The sequence below is a fragment of the Trichomonas vaginalis genome, chromosome V (genome assembly GCF_026262505.1).
Source record: "Trichomonas vaginalis G3 chromosome V, whole genome shotgun sequence".
In the NCBI taxonomy this organism is placed as follows: domain Eukaryota; phylum Parabasalia; order Trichomonadida; family Trichomonadidae; genus Trichomonas; species Trichomonas vaginalis.
Window position 1 is genome coordinate 17,949,463 of NC_067207.1, and position 20,042 is coordinate 17,969,504.

The following is a 20,042-nucleotide window of genomic DNA, read 5'->3' on the forward strand; positions in this document are numbered from 1 at the left end:
ATATATCCGTTTCTCTCACAATTTTCAATAAATATTATTGTTCAAACGGAAATATAAATAAACAATTCAAAAATAAAAATGTAAATGTAAATTGAAAATGTATTATAAACATGCTAAAAAGCGTATATTTTAAACTTAAAGGAAAAATGATAAGGGAGTTTTAATTTTTTTTTCAAAAAAATTAAGGAACTTAAATTGAGATTATCAGGCTATGTAGTGGGTATTTTTACGATCTGACTGCAGAAATCGAATCAGCGAGACCCGAAGATTCATATTCCGCCGGAAAAATAGGGTTTCGAGGCGTAGATAGGGATAAAAAGATGCTTTAAGAAGATCTCAGTAGAAATATGGTTTATAAGAGGATATAGGTCAGGATATAAGATTATGAAAATTGAAGAAGTGAATTATCAAGATGTATTTATGAGTAAACTATATTGTTTTAAGCTATCTAAATCTGTTTTGATATAAATTAAAGCGTATACTTATGCAAAATGCGAAATTTAAATTAATACTTTTTTTTGCTATTTGGACACAAAGCTAACAATCCATCCAATAAATGACGTATACCTAGCGAGATGAAGCATTTTAACATGAAAGACAAGAAAATCTGATTACTTGTGTTGAAAGTTTCTGTATTTCGTCTTCTTCCAAACACAGCGTTCAGATGCAGAAGAAAATGCAGCCGTAATGACGCAAAAAGACACTAAAATAAATTGGAGAATTTCTGTAAAGTTTTTACTGAGCTTTGTTATTGAACCCGAATTTGTTGCTGAGTGACAGGATATTAAATCTACGACATTCATGAGTAATTGTTATCAATTTGTCAATAAATTATGTTGAAGATGGTTTAAATGTCTTCGAAGGCATGAAATTAGATCCTAAATCTATTTGAGTTAATAAAAGAGAACAAATGTTGAAAGAGTTGTCATATTGCCTACAAAATTTTCAAACATTTGCATTGAGACAATGTGAAAAAATGATGTCCAAAATACCTTTACTAAAATATTTTTAATTTGAATCATAACAAGGAAAAAATAATGGCAGAATAAGAAAAAAAAACAAAGATGTTATGATTTGAACAGTTGCCTTTTAGATTCAAAAAGAGCATAGTTTCCAACCCTACACTACCTTCCTTTCTGATAAAAAGCTGAATAATTAGTATTTAATGAATTCTCCAACTTGGGGATTTGCGGCTTTTCCAAAATCTGTTATGATAATTCTATATAGCAATTGATATATAATATGTTTTTTATAATCAAATAATTTTTTAGTCCAGATAAATTTTTTAAAATTTCAAAGTCTTTCCATTCTACTAACGCTCTTCACATCCATATTCTTTACCATATATATAATATAACGCCTTATTTTAATTCCCATGTTTACGATTTATTTGTCGAAAAACTGTCTTGCCCATTAACATCTCGCGAAAATTTTCGACTTTTTGAATGGCCGTTTTCAAGATCTCAAAAACTGTGGGATATTTTTTACAAAGCTAATCGACATTTATTTACCACATATATGTACTATACAATGCACCTGGTTTCATCGAATTTTTACCGTCAGTTTTCTCGTGAGACTACCTTTAAAAATACGTTTGGAAAATTAATTTTTAGCATTTTAGGAATTTTCTCACTTTTCTTCCAAATTGACATCCTTACTCCCAGGAGTATAATTCTTTAATCAAGAGTAAAAAATAATATTGAAAATTAAAAAACAGTTTTTAATTGATCCAAAAATATATTGCTAAAAAGTAGTAAATATGTCTATCATAAAAGCCTTATTAAAATTTTAAAATACATGTTTTTTATTCATATTTATAATTTTTCAAACATTATTTTCTTCAAAATCAAGAGAAAATATATTTTCTACATATAAAAACTCTTAATCTCTTAATTGGAATACTGATCCACATCATCGATAAAATCTTATTTCTCTTCTGATAACTGCAAAGCAACAGATTCGAATGCTGTTTCAGGCTATATAAACAGTAGAGTGATCGCACTCGGCTTATTCATTTATCAAAATCTCAATCAAAAAAAAAATTATCACAGTATCTCAGCCGCAAAAATGGTTCATGAAATCTTCAATTACTTCCAAATTTGAACATATTCATTCAGCTTGTCTTGATATGTCATATTTTCGCAATTTTTTGTGAGAATTCAAAATAAATATGTATAGCGAGGTTAATGAAATTAAGGCTGTGATTACAACCCATTCATTATGTGCTGCTTCTTCTAAACTATATATTATACTGCTGATTATTCCCCAAGTAGCATTTGATTTTAATTTTTATGCGAATTTCAAAATTTGATGTTTTAACATCAGTAATTGAACACCTTGAATTCTAAAAATCATATTGTAATTCAAATTTTATTAATTGATCTTTCAATTGCGCGTTTAGAAAAAGGATGATATAATATTTTAAAAATATTATGTATGTATAATATGAATTTGAATAAAACTGTTCTTAGTATTAATGACCTTTGGTTCGCATTGTAAAATACGAAAAAAAATAAGTTATTTTTATTTGTTTACATATTGTGCCAATTTTCATTATCATACATGCTGTCTAAGCACTCATAGTAATTAAAGTAGTTGGATATGATGTTGACATATAATTGTAATTTATAAATTTATTTGATATGCAGCCTTAGTTAAAATTTTAATAAAATACAACTGAAACAAGCTACAAAATAACCAATGATATGCATATTTTAGCACGTCTAAAAAAAGTCAAATGTGAATTGATATATTCGATTTCTTTTGCAAAAATTTTAGTAAAATATTAATCTTTGATATATTTTCTGGATGTGTCAAAAAATTCTGATAACTCCTTTTGAACGATATCCTAGTTGAGTTAGAAGGGAAGTGAAAAATTGAATGCATCATCTCACCTCAGAGACCCTAGTCAAATATTTGAATCCAGTCAGGTGATGTGATATCGATCCAACCAAAAAATCTAGTGTATGTCAAATCTAGGTCCTCATAGGGAAGGATTTCGTGGATTACCAAATGCAGATGATGTGTATGCATATACAACAACAGGCGATCAAAGCAAACTTTTCGAACCATCTGTAATTTCATTTAATAAAGTTTCTGGCAATAATCCAACAGTTGTCATCAATCCTGATTCAAAGTTCCAAACGATCGATGGATTTGGAGCTGCTATTACAGGTTCCACAGCATATAACTTAAAACAAATGACTCAAGAAGCAAGAGACAAGTTCCTTAAAGATACATTCGATCCAGACACAGGTATGGGCTATTCTTTCATTCGTATTTCTATCGGTTGCTCAGACTTTTCTCTCAAAGATTTCACAGAATGTGATAAAGAAGGAATTGACAATTTCGCTCTTGATTCCGAAGATACAGACATTATCATCCCAATTATACAGCAAATTCTCAAGATTAACCCTTCTGTTAAAATTATTGCAACTCCTTGGACTCCTCCTATTTGGATGAAGGTTTCAGACCTGTCCACCCTTAGAAGACATAATTCCTTCATTTCTGGTTACCTTGATCCAAGACTTTACCAAGAATATGCTACTTATTTTGTCAAATACGTCCAAGCAATGGCCAAATACAATTTTCACATCTACGCCATCACATTACAAAATGAGCCACTTAATAAAGGCAACTCCGCTTCTTGTTTCATGGGCTACGAGCAACAAAGAGATTTTATTAAGACAGCTCTTGGTCCACAGTTCGCTGCAAACAACATTTCGACAAAGATCATTATTTACGACCATAATTATAACTACGATAACATTGTTACTCAAGAACATTATCCAGTTCACATTTACGATGACGCCGAGGCTAATAAATACATTGATGGTGCTGCTTATCATGCTTATGGTGGTTTCAACACAGAAATGGACTATGTTACTAGCAAATATCCTAATAAGAATTTATATTTCACAGAAATAGCAATTGGCGAATGGAATTACAATTTCCAGGGCGACTTGATGTGGAATACACGTGAAATCGGTATTGGAACCCTTAATAAAGGCAGCAAATGCGCAATCATGTGGAATTTGCTTCTTGATACAAACCATGGACCATATCGTCCAAATGGATGCTCCAATTCCTATGGAGCAGTTGATGTTAAAGTTCCTGGTTACTCAGAGCTCATTTACAGGTCTCATTACTATGATATGGCACATCTTTCCAAAGTTATTAAGCCAGACTCCATCAGACTTGGAACAACAGTCTCAGGAAGCTCAAATGTCTATGCTACATCAGCTATTAACACAAACGGATTCATTGGCGCTGTTTTACTTAATGATCAGGACCAAGACGTCACTGTTTCAGTCCACTGTGGCTCCCATGCATTTGATGTCCCGATGTCAAAGAGATCTGTTGTTTCCGTCATTTGGAAACAATAAATGAAAAAAAATTAATTTTAAATTTTAATAAATAGTTTCAAATATATATTGAATTTCCTCATATTTCTTCTGAACATAATTATCTAACACAATATATTATGATTTGAAACATTATACACAATCAGAATTTTGATTTTCTCTTTTTTTAATCTATAACCTTGTACAATGAATTTTCACAACAATCTCAATATATTACCAGAAGACAGATAGCAATTTTGTCTTATCCAAAATTATAATGATTTTTGTACCTGATCATATAGGAAAAGAGAAGTTCGGATAATAATACTGACTTATTCTAGCATCAATATTCGAGAAAATGCATTAAAAAAAAGCAAAAACATCAAAATCGAATATAATCCCTAGTTTTCGAAAGAGTTAAAGTATTTTCCAATTAGGAAACAATAATTGTGCCCATAACAGATTAATGTTGATAGATATTTAAAGCATCGATAATGTTCAGTGATAGATATGAAGTGATCCTATCGATCTCCATCTATCGATAGATAAATTTGAGATAAAATCTATCGTCAATTTTATACATCGCTGTGAAATAATGATTAATTATGTGTATAGATGATATTATTTCTTGGTTAGTAAACATGACGGCGGTTTTAATAAAATGGTGTCAATAAAAAGTATTGTTGTAAATGTTCGTATTTTAACACGATAGACATGTTTTGGCAAATTTTTTGAAAATTGAGCCGATGTTCAAAACAATCAGTTTGACACTCTCGATAAATGTCACAGCCTATCTTTGTCAACGAGGTTTTCTCGTTTGCTTCTCAGAACATGGACCCGAGATTTGCAGTCCCATCCAATTCTGCAGTCTCTAAGGACAAATATCTCTGCGTCCGCGAAGAAAACGGACCAGAATCTTCTGTCGCCATCATTGACCTTCAGCAGGGCAACCAGATCACAAGACATAAAATGAGCGCCGATGCTGCAGTCATGCATCCATCTCGCAACGTTATTGCTCTTCGTGGTAACAATGCTCTCCAAGTTTTCGATCTCAACACACGCCAACGCCTTAAATCATTCACCGTTCCAGAAAACATGCAAGTTACATACTGGAAATTCGTCGACGATGATACTCTCATGTTTGTTGTTGGTAATGCTGTTTTCCACTGGACAATGAGCCAGAACAACAACCCAGTTCAGGTATTCCAGCTTCTCCCACAACTCGCCAACACACAGATCATTGGCTACGCTGTTTCCCAGGACAAGCAGTGGTATTTACTTTCTGGCCTCACACAGGAGAACAACCAGATTGTCGGCAAGCTCCAGATTTACTCCAACGAGCACAAGGTCTCCAAGTTATCGATGCCTTCAATGGTGTTTTCGCTAACATCGGCAATCTTCAGCTTCTTGCCTTCGCTTCAAAGGCTGGCAACATGAAGCTCAACATCTTCCCACTTGGCAGCTCCCCAGAAGCCCAATCCTTCGGCAGAAAGTTCCAGGATCTCCAAGCTCCACCGGATGCTCAGGACGACTTACCACTCTACGTTCTCTTCTCACAGAAGTACAACTCCATCTACATGGTTACACGTGGCGGTCTCCTCTACATGATGGAACTCCAATCCGCAACAGTTTATCTCTCCGTCAGAATCGCCAACACACCACAGATCCTCGCCAACTCCACAACAAACGGTGGAATCCTCGCTCTCGGCAAGGACGGCCGTCTCGTTTCAATCGCCATCAACAATGATACAATTGTCGACTACATTACACAGCGCGCTGGTGCCCAAGTTGCTGCCAAGGTCGCTGCCAACGCCGGCATCCACATGTCGAACGATTTCATCACACAGTAGTTCGATCAGCTCCTTCTCCAGGGCAACTTCCAGGAAGCCGCTCGTGTTGCCGCTACAACACCTGGCGATGCTCTCCGTGGTGCTGCTACAATCTCCAAGTTACAGAGATTGCCAACACAGCCAGGAGGCCATCCACCGCTTCTCCAGTACTTGTCCGCTCTTATTACACAGACAAAGCTCACAGAAGTCGAATCTGTTGAGTTCTGCCGCATTGTCATCAACATGGGCAAGGCCAACCTCATCCAGAACTGGATCAAGAACGACAGCCTCACACCATCAGAGAACTTAGGTGATGTTTGCAAGCAAGCTGATCCAATCACAGCCGCCGCCATCTACATCCGCGCTGGTGCACACGCAAAGGTCTGCGCCACATTCGCTGAGATGGGCTCATTCGACAAGATCGCACAGTACTGCCAGCAGTACAACTACACATGCGACTGGCTCCAGATCATCACACTCATCGCCCGCTCCAACCCAGAAGGACTTGCCCAGCTCCTCAATTTCGTTGCTAACAACGGCCAACCACTTGTCAACGCCATGCAAGTTGTCACAATCCTTCAGCAGTTCTCCCTCTTCACACAGGCTGCTTCATTTTTGGTATCTGTTCTTGTCCAGAACCGTGAGGAAGATTCCGATCTCCAGACACTTCTCTTCGAGATCACATTGACCAACATCCCACGTGTTGCTGAAGAACTCTTCGCCAAGGAATGCTACACATTCTACGACCGCCAGAAGGTTGCCAACCTCTGCGAACGTGCAGGCAACTTCCAGCGCGCTCTCGAGCACTACACAGACCTTCCATCCATCAAGCGCTGCATCGTCAACACACAGTCAATCAACCCAGACTTCTTAGTCCAGTACTTCGCAACAATGGATCCAAAGTGGGTCATGGAGTGCCTCCAGGAACTTCTCACAAACAACCAGCAACAGAACGTCCAACTCGTCGTCAAGGTCGCTGGCACATACTACGACAAGCTCGGCATCGACACACTCCTTGCATTGTTCAACAAGACAAAGGCTACACAGGCTATCTACTACTTCTTAGCTCTTGTCGTTACAACATGCACAGATCCAGATATCCACTTCCGCTACATCGAAGCTGCAACAAAGCTTCAGGACTACGGCGAAGTTGAGAGAATGTGCCGTGAGTCAGAATACCTCCAGCCAGAGCGTGTTCGTGACTTCCTCATGCAGGCTGATCTCCCAGACCGCGTCCCACTCATCGTTCTCTGCAACAGATTCGGATTCGCTGAGGATCTTACAAAGTACCTCTACAAGAAGAATGCTTCCCGCGAACTCGAAATCTACATCCAGAAGTTCAACCCAGCCATGGCCGGCCGTGTCATCGGTGCCCTCATCGATATCGAAGCACCACAGGAGTACATCGTCAAGTTGATCAACTCCGTCCAGCACACAGCACCAATGGAGGAGCTCATCAAGGAGACAATGAAGCGCGAGAGACTGCGCCTTCTCCAACAGATCCTCGAACAGCGCCAGGCTTCTGGTTCTGTCGATCCAGCCACAAACAACGGTATCGTTCTCCTCGCCTACAACATGGGCCGCAACCCAGAACGCGCCCTCCGCGAGAACCAGTACTACGATCCAAAGTTTGTCGGTGAGATCCTTGCCAAGCGCGATGCCCACCTCGCATGCATTGCCTACGCCAAGGGCCAGTGCGATGACGAACTCATCGAGCTCACAAACACACACCAGCTCTACAAGGAACAGGCCAGATACCTCGTCAACAGACAGGATGAGAACCTCTGGGCACGTGTTCTCAACCCAGAGAACCCACACATGAAGTTGGTTGTCGATGCTGTCATTTCCACAGCTCTTCCAGAGTGCGAAGACCCAGACAAGGTCTCAATGACAGTCAAGGCATTCATCACCGCCGACATCCCAGCACAGCTCCTCGGCCTTCTCGAGAAAGTCGTCATGGAGTCTCCACAGTTCAAGGAGAACGTTTCCCTCCAGAACTTGCTCATCCTCACAGCTGCTCAGTCAGACACAACACGCGTCATGAACTACGTCCAGCGCCTCAACCACTACACATGGGAAAAGATTGCTGAGAAGCTCATCGACTTCCAGCTCTACGATGAAACAATCGCTGTCTACAAGAAGTACGAACAGCCAGTCCTCGCCGTCAAGGTCATGCTCGACAACAAGGGCGATCTCCAAGGCGCTGCTGACTGGGCCGCCCACTGCGACGATCCAAACGTTTGGGGCGAAGTCGCTCGTGCTCAGCTCGCTGCCGGCGAAGTTGTCAACTCCATCGAGTCCTTCATCAAGTCAAAGGACACAAAGGAGTACTACGCCGTCATCGAGGCCGCTGAGAAGGCTGAAGAGTACAAGGCTCTTGTTCCATACCTTCAGCTCGCTCGCTCCAACCAGATCGGTGATCCAATCATCGAGACAGAGCTTCTCTTCGCTTACGCCAAGGTTGACATGCTCGGCGAGTTAGAGGAACTCGTTTCTTCTCCAAACTCCGCCCGCACAAAGGAAATCGCCGACCGCTGCTTCGATCAACAGCTCTTCAAGGCCGCAAAGATCTTGTACACAGCAGTCAAGGACTACGCCCGCCTCGCAGAGACACTCATCGAACTCAAGGAACTCCAGGCCGCCATCGACGCTGCACGCAAGGCATCATCCACAAAGTCATGGATGGCTGTACTCCGCGCTTGCATCGAAATCGGAGACTTCAAGCTCGCCCAGGTCGCTGGCTTACAGATCGTCATCGAAGCCGATCACCTTCTTGAGGTCATCAAGTTGTACGAAGACGGTGGCTACTTCACACAGGTCATTGGCTTACTTGAAGCAGCTCTCGGCTTAGAGCGCGCACACGGCGGCATCTTCACAGAGCTTGCCGTTCTCTACGCCAAGCACCAGCCAGAGAAGTGCATGGACCACCTCAAGCAGTTCAACCAGCGCATCGCCCTTTTCAAGGTCATCAAGATCCTCCAGGCCATGCACATGTGGAAGGAACTCACATACGCCTACGACAAGTATTCCGAGTTCGACAACGCCGTCACAACAATCATCGAGCACCCATCTGCTGCATGGACACACAACTACTTCAAGGAACTCGTCGCTCAGGTCTCCAACGCAGATATCCTCTACAGATCACTCAACTTCTACCTCACAATCTCTCCAATGGATATCCCAGACTTGTTGCAGACAATCGGTCCAAAGATTGACTCAACAAGACTTGTCGACATGTTCAAGCGCTCCAACAACCTCCAGCTCATCAAGTCATACCTCGCTTCCATCCAGTCCACAAACGTCCAGGCTGTCAACGAGGCCCTCAACAGAATGTACATCGAGGACGGCGACTACGACTCACTCAGACGCTCAATCGATGCATTCACACTCTTCGAACAGATCACATTGGCACGCGAGTTAGAGCACCACGAATGCTTGGAATTCCGCAGAATCTCATCCTACATCTTCAGAAAGAACCAGAGATGGAACGAGTCTATCTCCATCTCCAAGAAGGACGAGTTCTACAGAGATGCAATCGAGACAGCTGCTCAGTCCAAGGACACAAAGATCGCCGAAGATCTCATCAAGTTCTTCCTCGAGAAGAAGCTCCTCGAGTGCTTCGCCGCTGCCACATACGTCTGCTACGACCTCCTCTCATCCGATGTCATCCTTGAACTCGCATGGAGACACAACTGCACAGACTTCGCAATGCCATTCCTCATCCAGTCAATGAGAGACCAGAACGCTGCCATCGCCAAGCTCCAGGCTGATGTCCAGGCTCTCTCTGGCACAGTCGAGGAGACAAAGACAGTCGCTGCTGCAGCTGCTTCTGCATCTGTCGCTCCACCAGCATTCGACGGCGGATTCCCAGACCAGGGCGCTTCATTCGCTCAGTCAACTGATCCATTCGCTGCTTCCGGTGCTCCAGCTTCATTCGCCCCACCACAACAGTTCGGAAACGCTTCATTCGGTGGCCAGCCAGGATTCGCTTCACAGGGTGGATTCCAACCACAGTTCCAGGGTGGATTCTAAATCAATTAATTTCCTAACTAGGATTAAAACAAAAATTATTCAAAAATTTGTTTATGTTTTTTTAATCTGGAAAATAATATTCTAAATGTTTTACAAATCATAACTTTGTAGCAAGAAACTTTGTGTAGGATCCTCAGCGTAAATTCCTCTCTATTGTTGTTTAATTCGAAATTCAGCTCGAAATTTGATGTCAGTATCCAACATTTTACCAATCTTGAGGTAAAAAACAACAATATAAATCACAATAATAGAGCAAAGAATCTCATAATCAAATGTTTTTCTTTGATTATCTTACGATAAATTATATTCCTGTTTGATATCCGATGCAGCCTTAAAAATATAAGCTATAAAGGGTTCTCTTCTGTAAAGAACCATGATAAGATATCAAAATACCTAATTCATCACTTATGTAAAAATAATATTATGAAAGTCATCAAACTTACAAGAAAAACTGGCTCAAAAACTATCGGAACGCCACACTATTGAAGTTCTAGCTGAATCCTATGTCATTTTTGTTGATTACCCTTAAATTTGAAAAGTCGATCTTTTGCAACGCAGTTTGATTTTATCAACTTTTCATAAAATTAAAACAAGTTTAATCATTATGAGATTTTAATGATTGATAGTTGTTATGGGAAGTGAATTTTCGTTTGATCGAGGCGGGAACCTTTTTTATGTAATTGCATATTCTCTCCCAAAAACGCGAAAGTGTGATTATATCTGGTGTTTCTTGACCACGGCAATCTTGTACAAATATTTGAATTGTTTCGGATTTGTCTGTATTCTTAGATAACAACGATATTAGATCAAAATATCCTATTCTAAGATGTACATTTTTGAAAGAATAAAACAATTTATCACCAGGACGAATTTGATCAACTTCTCTGAAATATTGATAAACATATTTAACTGGCATTAAGAGATATTCGTTGAAAAAAAATCGTCTCTTTCACGAGCAAAATATTTAATAATTTGAATGTTTTGAGTACAATTTGTAAATTTGTTTGTTGAAAACATATCTAACAGCGTGCTAAAGTTTTCAACGTTTGAAACTTTGAGATAGAAGTTTACGATACCTAGGATTGCATGATTTGGAGCTCTTTGGTATGGAAATGTAACTACAACATTTATTGGACTAGTGAGTTTTTCTGAGATAAAGATGGGAATGTCTTTGCAAATGTTCGATGTTTCTGGAAGGTCAAAAAGTTTGAGGTATTCATTTAGCTCTGGTTTGATTGCCTCAACAAGGAAATCTTTGATTTCTGAATTACGTAAGAATCTACTATCTTGATAAACTACGTTATTGTAGATTGCATTGCAATCAGGCGAAATCGACTCACAAAACATTAAAATTTTTTGAGTTGAAGTCTCAATTTCAGGTAAAATTTACGATAAATTGAAAGCCATTTGATTAGGGGTGTGCAGATGTTCAAAAAAGAAAATGGTTGTTTTGTTGTAAACAGAAATTCATCAAAAGTGACACCTCAGAAAAGCTAAAATATTGAATTTTTGGAACTTTTGATAGAGCACGTTTTTAAATATTAATTAAAGTAAATGTATATTTTGTAAAGATTCTTTTTAATAAAAAAATAAAATTTTGAAGAAGAACACAAAATCTTCTGAAAAATAATATCACATAAACTCATATTATTTTCTAATATATAACTATTTTATATAAAAATCAAATTCAATGATCTTAAAAGCGAAGGATAAACCTCAAAATTTACGAATATAATGAGTGGGAATATAATGCTTATCTATCATAAAACCATATGAAATATCAATTTTTGCTTTACGCCTAATTTTTGACGACAATTAGCAAAAAATGTTAAATGTTAACACTCAGTCCATTTGAATATGAAAAATAAAATTGACTTTGATTAAATGTTTTTATTTATCATGCAATTCTTCTTGCGACCAAAGATTTGAATAAAAGTTCAAAAAATAAGATAGCTTAAAAAATAATATACGGTAGTGTTTACTAATAGATGAATAGTATATAAATTCTATTAAAATGGATTTGATCCAAAAAAATATAAAATCAAAAATAATTGTTATAATTTAAATGAAGAAGTAATTTAAAACGATTTTATTTATGATCAAATTTTATATATTTTTTTGGATCAAATCCATTTTAATAGAATTTATATACTATTCATCTATTAGTAAACACTACCGTATATTATTTTTTAAGCTATCTTATTTTTTGAACTTTTATTCAAATCTTTGGTCGCAAGAAGAATTGCATGATAAATAAAAACATTTAATCAAAGTCAATTTTATTTTTCATATTCAAATGGACTGAGTGTTAACATTTAACATTTTTTGCTAATTGTCGTCAAAAATTAGGCGTAAAGCAAAAATTGATATTTCATATGGTTTTATGATAGATAAGCATTATATTCCCACTCATTATATTCGTAAATTTTGAGGTTTATCCTTCGCTTTTAAGATCATTGAATTTGATTTTTATATAAAATAGTTATATATTAGAAAATAATATGAGTTTATGTGATATTATTTTTCAGAAGATTTCATTCTATATGCCTATGAAAAGTACTCTCAAAACTAACTTTTTCCTAATTATAATTAAATCTAGAATATTGTATTATGCTTAGTATTATTTCATTTTTCTCATTCAATTTAGAATTTACAAATGTCAAAAAATTGAGAGCTGTCACTTTTGATGAATTTCTGTTTATTACAGTTTGTATGTTGTATCATTTATTTGTTCATATTAGCAAAAAAATTTGAATGAAATATCATCGTAATTCTTATTGAAATTTGATTAAAGGAAATCTAAATCAAAATATTCAGGGTTGATAAGCTATTATTTCCAATAATATGCAAGAAGTTATCATGATTCAATACGATGAACTTCTTATTCAGCAAAATAAATCAAGCAGCAAAGAAATTTGCAACTTCAACGAAGTTTTTCAGAATATTACGGCTCGAATGATTATGATGATAGAAAAGAAAATGAATACATATCAGGCGATGGCAATTATTATATTCATCATGCAATATTTTCTTACCATTATCAAAATCGAGCGATCTACCTTAAATCCAACAGCAAAGTATTACTTGAAACAAACTGTGTATAATGATCTTTTTTATTTTGAATCAGTTAAACCATTTGATTCAGCTATAATTCACTTTACTACATATTATTGCCCGGGTACAAATTTTTATGATAAAAATAATTCATACAATGATGATGAAGACGAGTTTGACCTCGAAGACATCAAAAATATTGCTATAAATGTTTACAAAATGTCATTTTGTGAAGTAATAAACGCATCTTCTTTATTATACCCTTTTCATCTGAATTTATGGCATGATGTGCATCGTGTGATTTAAGGTACAATTAATTTAGCGTCTTAATGACAGATTTTTAGTTAAATTTCAATAAAATTTTAATTAAAAACTTGATATATGCTAAAATTTGAACAATGTTTAAAATAATTCAAAAATGAAATACATTTGCCATTTTAGAATCTTTTAAAACCTCTGAATAATATTAAAAAAATTAAAATTGACTTCTTTTTAACCTTAAAATTCCAAAAATCTTCAAATTCAATAAAATGTCAAAAAAAATTAGACATTTTGTTTTCTAATATCTGCTTTCTTTGTTATCTGTCTTGGAACAAAAACAAACATTTTCTATTTTAACACATTTCAACAAGAAGATTCATGCTAAAGCATCTCAGTAAAGACAAAATTTGATTTAATTCTTCGACAATTTTTTAATAACTGTTAATTATCTTAAACAAATTTACTTATTTGCTAGTTTAATGCCATTTTACTGATCGTGGACATCAATTATCTTATCTAACACTTTAATTTTTTATTAAAAGTATGATAAATCATTAGTTAAATCATCGTTCCCCTTTACAATCCATTGGACAATTAAAATGTACTTATTATGTTATAATTTATCAGGCAATTGAATAAACCTTTATTAAAATCCTATTATTTCAATTGCATTAAACGAATTATGATGCGCATACAGAATTCTATATCATATCATCTATTTACATTAAGATATTTCTCCATCATTTCATACGAAAATCGAAAATATTTTTCTATTGTGTTCAATATTAGATTTTTACTTAGTAGAAAAACACTAGTATGGTCATTGAAAATCATATATCGAAAGAGTGAGTTCATATTTCCAATAATATTGAATAAATTATTTTTAATCTCTAATCGAATAATGCATTGATATTCTGACATTAAAAAGCACAGTTTATGATTTGGATCATTGTGGCCTAATAGATTCAATGTTTGAAAATAGCAATTTCATATTTATGCCATTTGACAGATTTGTAACTTGTTTTTCTTCTTATTAACCTATTCTTAGTTTAAACACAAACAAAAAATTAAATATGAATCAATCAAGCCTTGATCATCGATCATTCGACATATTTATTTTGAACAAAAGGCATGCATCCAGAATGATGAAGCATAGGGAATTAAAATAACTTGTTTTTCAAAGTGGGCTGCTAAATTTTCTTCTTAGTAGTATATGTTGAAGGGTTTTGTGACTTTTTTTGTAAACGTAAGAATTCATACATTTTTGAGCGATTTTGTATCATTTTTTTTTACATATGAAGTAAAAAATGTATGATTTTTACGGGGGAGGTTTTTTGTGATATGGAAAAATGTTAGTTGCTCAATTATCTCACTATTGGATGGACTTTTATCGAGCGAAATTTTGGCTGTAAAGACAATTCTGATATTGGTAACATGGTGATAAGAACAAATAGTCAGTTTGCCTGGTTTATGATGAGATAATTTCGATTTAAAAAAAACATAAAAATTGATTTTAATGAGCGATTATATTTGAATATGCTCTCCTAATTTGAAGGAACTGGTTAAATCATGAATTGATCATGAATAATTTTTTTTCAAAATAACAATTATAATTTCATATTCATTATAAGTTGAAAATATATCATAAAGACTTTATGAATGATAAATTCGTAAAAAACAAGTTAGTTTGTTTCTGAAAATAATAATAATAAAAACCAATTTAGACCCAATAATTTTTGGCGGGATAATTGAGATGTTTAACAAAAACTGAAAGGTGTCATTATTATCTATGACCAACAAGCAACTGACCTAGTCTGGATTACAATATTCGGTTCATCAAACCGCCAATTTGATGAATCAAGCCAAATTGTAACTGACCTAGTCTGGATTACAATATTCGGTTCATCAAACCGCCAATTTGATGAATCAAGCCAAATTGTAACAAACCAGTTGTTGATTGCATGGTATTATTCATCGAACTGCCAATTTGATGAATTACATTTCTTAGTCATCAAAATAGTGGTCATGTTGTAAACGAAAACGATAAAAACGGCTTGACAGTAAAGTGACACTTTACATGGCAAAAAATAGAGCCTTACTTTTGAGATACTTGAGATTGAAACTGAATCTTATGAGGCGGTGATCTTGAATCACTACCTCATAAGGTTCAGTTTCATATAAAATTTGTTGCAATTTGTTATTCTTTTGCAATTATTTCTTATAAGATTTTACATCTTTTAGCGGGGAATGTTTGTTATCATGTAATATATTATAAATATCTACACGATAACGAACATTCCTCGCTAAATTGCTGAGAAACTTTGAGGAAATGTCGAACAATTTCCTCAAAGTTTCTCAGATTTATATAGATCACTAGAGTCCCCTAGGCACTGATTCTGGTTCAGTACCTAGGAGGCTCTAGTTCTCTAACGAACTGATAAAATGTTTTTAAATTTTTGGATATTGCTACCTGTGAAGCACTGACTTCAATCAGTACCTCACAGGTAGCAATTACATTGAAAGATGGGAGAAAATTTGTCCGAATGTTAAACTATTCGGACAAAGTTTCTCCCATTTGTAGTGGAGATGGAAGGCTTTGAGGTATATTATATTAATATATACCCCAAAGCCTTCCATCTCCACTTGAAAGTTCCAAAACTTTGGGTTAATAGTTTGCAATTAACCCAAAGTTTTGGAACTTTCTAGAAGGAATTGCAGGGTAAGAGGTACATATTCATACTATGTACCTCTTACCCTCCAATTCCTTCTTAAAATGGGAGAAACTTTGTCCGAATGTTAAACTATTCGGACAAAGTTTCTCTCATTTGTAGTGGAGATGGAAGGCTTTGAGGTATATTATATTAATATATACCCCAAAGCCTTCCATCTCCACTTGAAAGTTCCAAAACTTTGGGTTAATAGTTTGCAATTAACCCAAAGTTTTGGAACTTTCTAGAAGGAATTGCAGGGTAAGAGGTACATATTCATACTATGTACCTCTTACCCTCCAATTCCTTCCTTAACATAAACAAATTTGGAGTTAATTGTTTGCAATTAACTCCGGGTTTGTTGACCTCCAAATGAAAATGAAAGGGTAAGAGGTATATAGTGACCCTATATGCCTCTTACCCTTTCATTCTCATTAATTATGGGAGAAACTTTGGCCGAATGTTAAATTATTCGACCAAAGTTTCTCCCATTTTTTGAAGGGATTGGAGGCTATGAGATACTGATGCAATGTCAGTACCTCATGGCCTCCAATTCCATCCTGAAACTGATCAAAGTGGACCTTACATGCATTTGAAATTTGCCATGTAAAGTCCACTTTTTGAGAGAGAGGATTTGACTGCGTCAAATTCTCTTTTTCGTTTACGAGAGTCATGTTACTATTCGTTAGGTTAAATTACTTTTAATGCCCATTCAAGGAAGTACATGTCAGTTACAGGGTTTATAGTTTTACTCGAATTGAGTAAACCTCTTGGAAGCAATTACCACAAGAGCCAAGACTTCTCGTTTACAGACTTTGAAAGCCAGGAAGGAGCCAGGTAACAATAATGGGCTCTCTTATGATATTTTGGGATATTTATCAACAATTTGAGTTTCTACCTATTGTCTTCAATGAGGATTTTTTAGGCCAGAAGTACAATACCTGTACAGTCTAACTACTAGGGTAATGTAGTCAAACTGTGCACGTATTGAACTTCTAAGGCTATTATTTATCTGCTATTGACATCATTCTTTTACATTACCGTCCTCTGGTCCTTAGAGGACCATAGATTCTGAAATTACTTGTGCAGAGCAAAGTTCTTCCGAGATCTCTCTATCCTTCGTAGATCTCGGAAAAACTTTGCCTTAAACTACTGCATTAATGTTTCCTAGTATTCAAAGAGCTATGAATTCTATAGTTGATCTTATAAGGTAGAGTTTTTCCTAACTTTCTCATTCGTTGAAAGGTTTTCAACAAAGCTATACCTTAAAAATCTGTGCTTGTTATATCTGATCATTTGTGTGTTAGGGGAGGTAAATTTATTCCACTAGAGCAAATTTTTTCCGAGGTTTCTCATCGAATGAGAAACCTCGGAACAACTCTTCAATAGTGTAATGAATTTGTGGTATTTGTCCTGCAAACAGCGAGAGAACTTGTCTGTAATTCGTTTATGATGAAGTTATCTGGATGTCTCTCAGATGAGGAAGGAAGTCCAGAAAACTTCACCATAAGTTAATACTTGTGTATTTCTATGACTCTCTTCACGTCAGAGAATGTAAATTTACTCGAATAGGGCAAAGTTCTGCTCAAGTTTCTCATTTGATGAGAAACCTCGGAAGAACTTTGCCCTAAGGTAATGTATATGTGATTGTTGGCCCGCAGAGAAACAAGGAATCTGTTTGTATTTCGTTTATGGTGAAGTTCTCGGATGTTCTCTCAAATTATATGGAAAATCAAGATAACTTCACCATAATTTGTTGTAGTTGTGATTCTCTGGCTCTTTGCCGGCCAGAAAACTAGAAAATAGTTTATAGTGGGAGTATGCTCGATGAATACCTACTCACTAAAAATATACGTTATTTTTTGTTTTCCTATGGGAAAATAGTTTTGATTTTTATACTATCGTATGCTTTGTTATTGCATGAATTGTCTATTTTCTTAATAAAAACTCATTTTTCCGTGTGATTCTGAATCAATGCATTCCAAAAAAGCGTTTTCCGCCTTTGAAACGTGAAAACACACATTGCATGAAGAATCAGAGAAGATTTTCTAACTCGAAGAATTCCAAAAAAAACCAATTATAGTTTTTTTATCGTGAAAAATTTACTTTTTAACTACGAAATTTTTAAAACGCGATTTTTTTGGAGATTTTTAGAAAATTCAAATATGATAGGCATGTGTTATTTTATGTGCTCTATGAGTTTATCAGCTTAATTTGGAGTTATTATCAAATTTCAATAAGTCTAAAAAATTGAAAGATAGAAAATCTTCTCTGATTCTTCATGCAATGTGTGTTTTCACGTTTCAAAGGCGGAAAACGCTTTTTTGGAATGCATTGATTCAGAATCACACGGAAAAATGAGTTTTTATTAAGAAAATAGACAATTCATGCAATAACAAAGCATACGATAGTATAAAAATCAAAACTATTTTCCCATAGGAAAACAAAAAATAACGTATATTTTTAGTGAGTAGGTATTCATCGAGCATACTCCCACTATAAACTATTTTCTAGTTTTCTGGCCGGCAAAGAGCCAGAGAATCACAACTACAACAAATTATGGTGAAGTTATCTTGATTTTCCATATAATTTGAGAGAACATCCGAGAACTTCACCATAAACGAAATACAAACAGATTCCTTGTTTCTCTGCGGGCCAACAATCACATATACATTACCTTAGGGCAAAGTTCTTCCGAGGTTTCTCATCAAATGAGAAACTTGAGCAGAACTTTGCCCTATTCGAGTAAATTTACATTCTCTGACGTGAAGAGAGTCATAGAAATACACAAGTATTAACTTATGGTGAAGTTTTCTGGACTTCCTTCCTCATCTGAGAGACATCCAGATAACTTCATCATAAACGAATTACAGACAAGTTCTCTCGCTGTTTGCAGGACAAATACCACAAATTCATTACACTATTGAAGAGTTGTTCCGAGGTTTCTCATTCGATGAGAAACCTCGGAAAAAATTTGCTCTAGTGGAATAAATTTACCTCCCCTAACACACAAATGATCAGATATAACAAGCACAGATTTTTAAGGTATAGCTTTGTTGAAAACCTTTCAAATAAAGAGAAATTTAAGGATAAATTTGCCCGTTTGATGTATGGTGAGAAGCATATTTGAGAGTTTGGAGAGGCAAAGTGCAATCACCTATCAATATTGCACTTTGCCTGTCAAAAGTTCTTCGCATCTCTTGAGGTGTGAGGAAGTTTCTCGACAGAGGAAACTTTCATATCGAATGTTGCCTCTGTCGAGATGTATGTGACAGGCAAAGTGCAATCACCTATCAATATTGCACTTTGCCTGTCAAAAGTTCTTCGCATCTCTTGAGGTGTGAGGAAGTTTCTCGACAGAGGAAACTTTCATATCGAATGTTGCCTCTGTCGAGATGTATGTGACAGGCAAAGTGCAATCACCTATCAATATTGCACTTTGCCTGTCAAAAGTTCTTCGCATCTCTTGAGGTGTGAGGAAGTTTCTCGACAGAGGAAACTTTCATATCGAATGTTGCCTCTGTCGAGATGTATGTGACAGGCAAAGTGCTATCACCTATCAATATTGCACTTTGCCTGTCAAAAGTTCTTCGCATCTCTTGAGGTGTGAGGAAGTTTCTCGACAGAGGAAACTTTCATATCGAATGTTGCCTCTGTCGAGATGTATTACAAATAAAAAAGAATTCCATCCCAATTACACTCTATAATACAACACTATCAATATGATCAAATCACCTCAATATTAAAAAAATTTTTTCTGCTTTATATAACTTATGGCGTGTACCAAACTCTTTTACAGACTCTCCTGAGCTATC

The 20,042-nt window shown here is 35.9% G+C and overlaps 2 protein-coding genes across 2 annotated transcripts, besides 4 other annotated features; both read left to right on the forward strand.

Annotated features, from left to right (window-relative positions):
• Window positions 1–2,889: 2,889 nt before the first annotated feature.
• Window positions 2,890–4,517, forward strand: TVAGG3_0357380 (glucosylceramidase protein; the record flags this gene model as incomplete). Its single annotated transcript, XM_001293926.2, has 1 exon — window positions 2,967–4,385. One exon carries the CDS (start codon window positions 2,967–2,969, stop codon window positions 4,383–4,385), a length of 1,419 nt encoding a protein of 472 aa, XP_001293927.2.
• A 1,784-nt stretch (window positions 4,518–6,301) lies between these two features.
• On the forward strand, window positions 6,302–10,204 carry TVAGG3_0357390 (clathrin heavy chain family; the record flags this gene model as incomplete). The annotated part of the gene is made up of 1 exon (XM_001284241.2): window positions 6,302–10,204. The coding sequence occupies one exon, from the start codon at window positions 6,302–6,304 to the stop codon at window positions 10,202–10,204; it is 3,903 nt and encodes a 1,300-aa protein (XP_001284242.2).
• A 1,451-nt stretch (window positions 10,205–11,655) lies between these two features.
• Window positions 11,656–11,693: a mobile genetic element.
• A 1,178-nt stretch (window positions 11,694–12,871) lies between these two features.
• Window positions 12,872–12,908: a mobile genetic element.
• A 1,933-nt stretch (window positions 12,909–14,841) lies between these two features.
• Window positions 14,842–15,276: a mobile genetic element.
• A 705-nt stretch (window positions 15,277–15,981) lies between these two features.
• Window positions 15,982–16,787: a mobile genetic element.
• The last annotated feature ends 3,255 nt before the right edge of the window (window positions 16,788–20,042 follow it).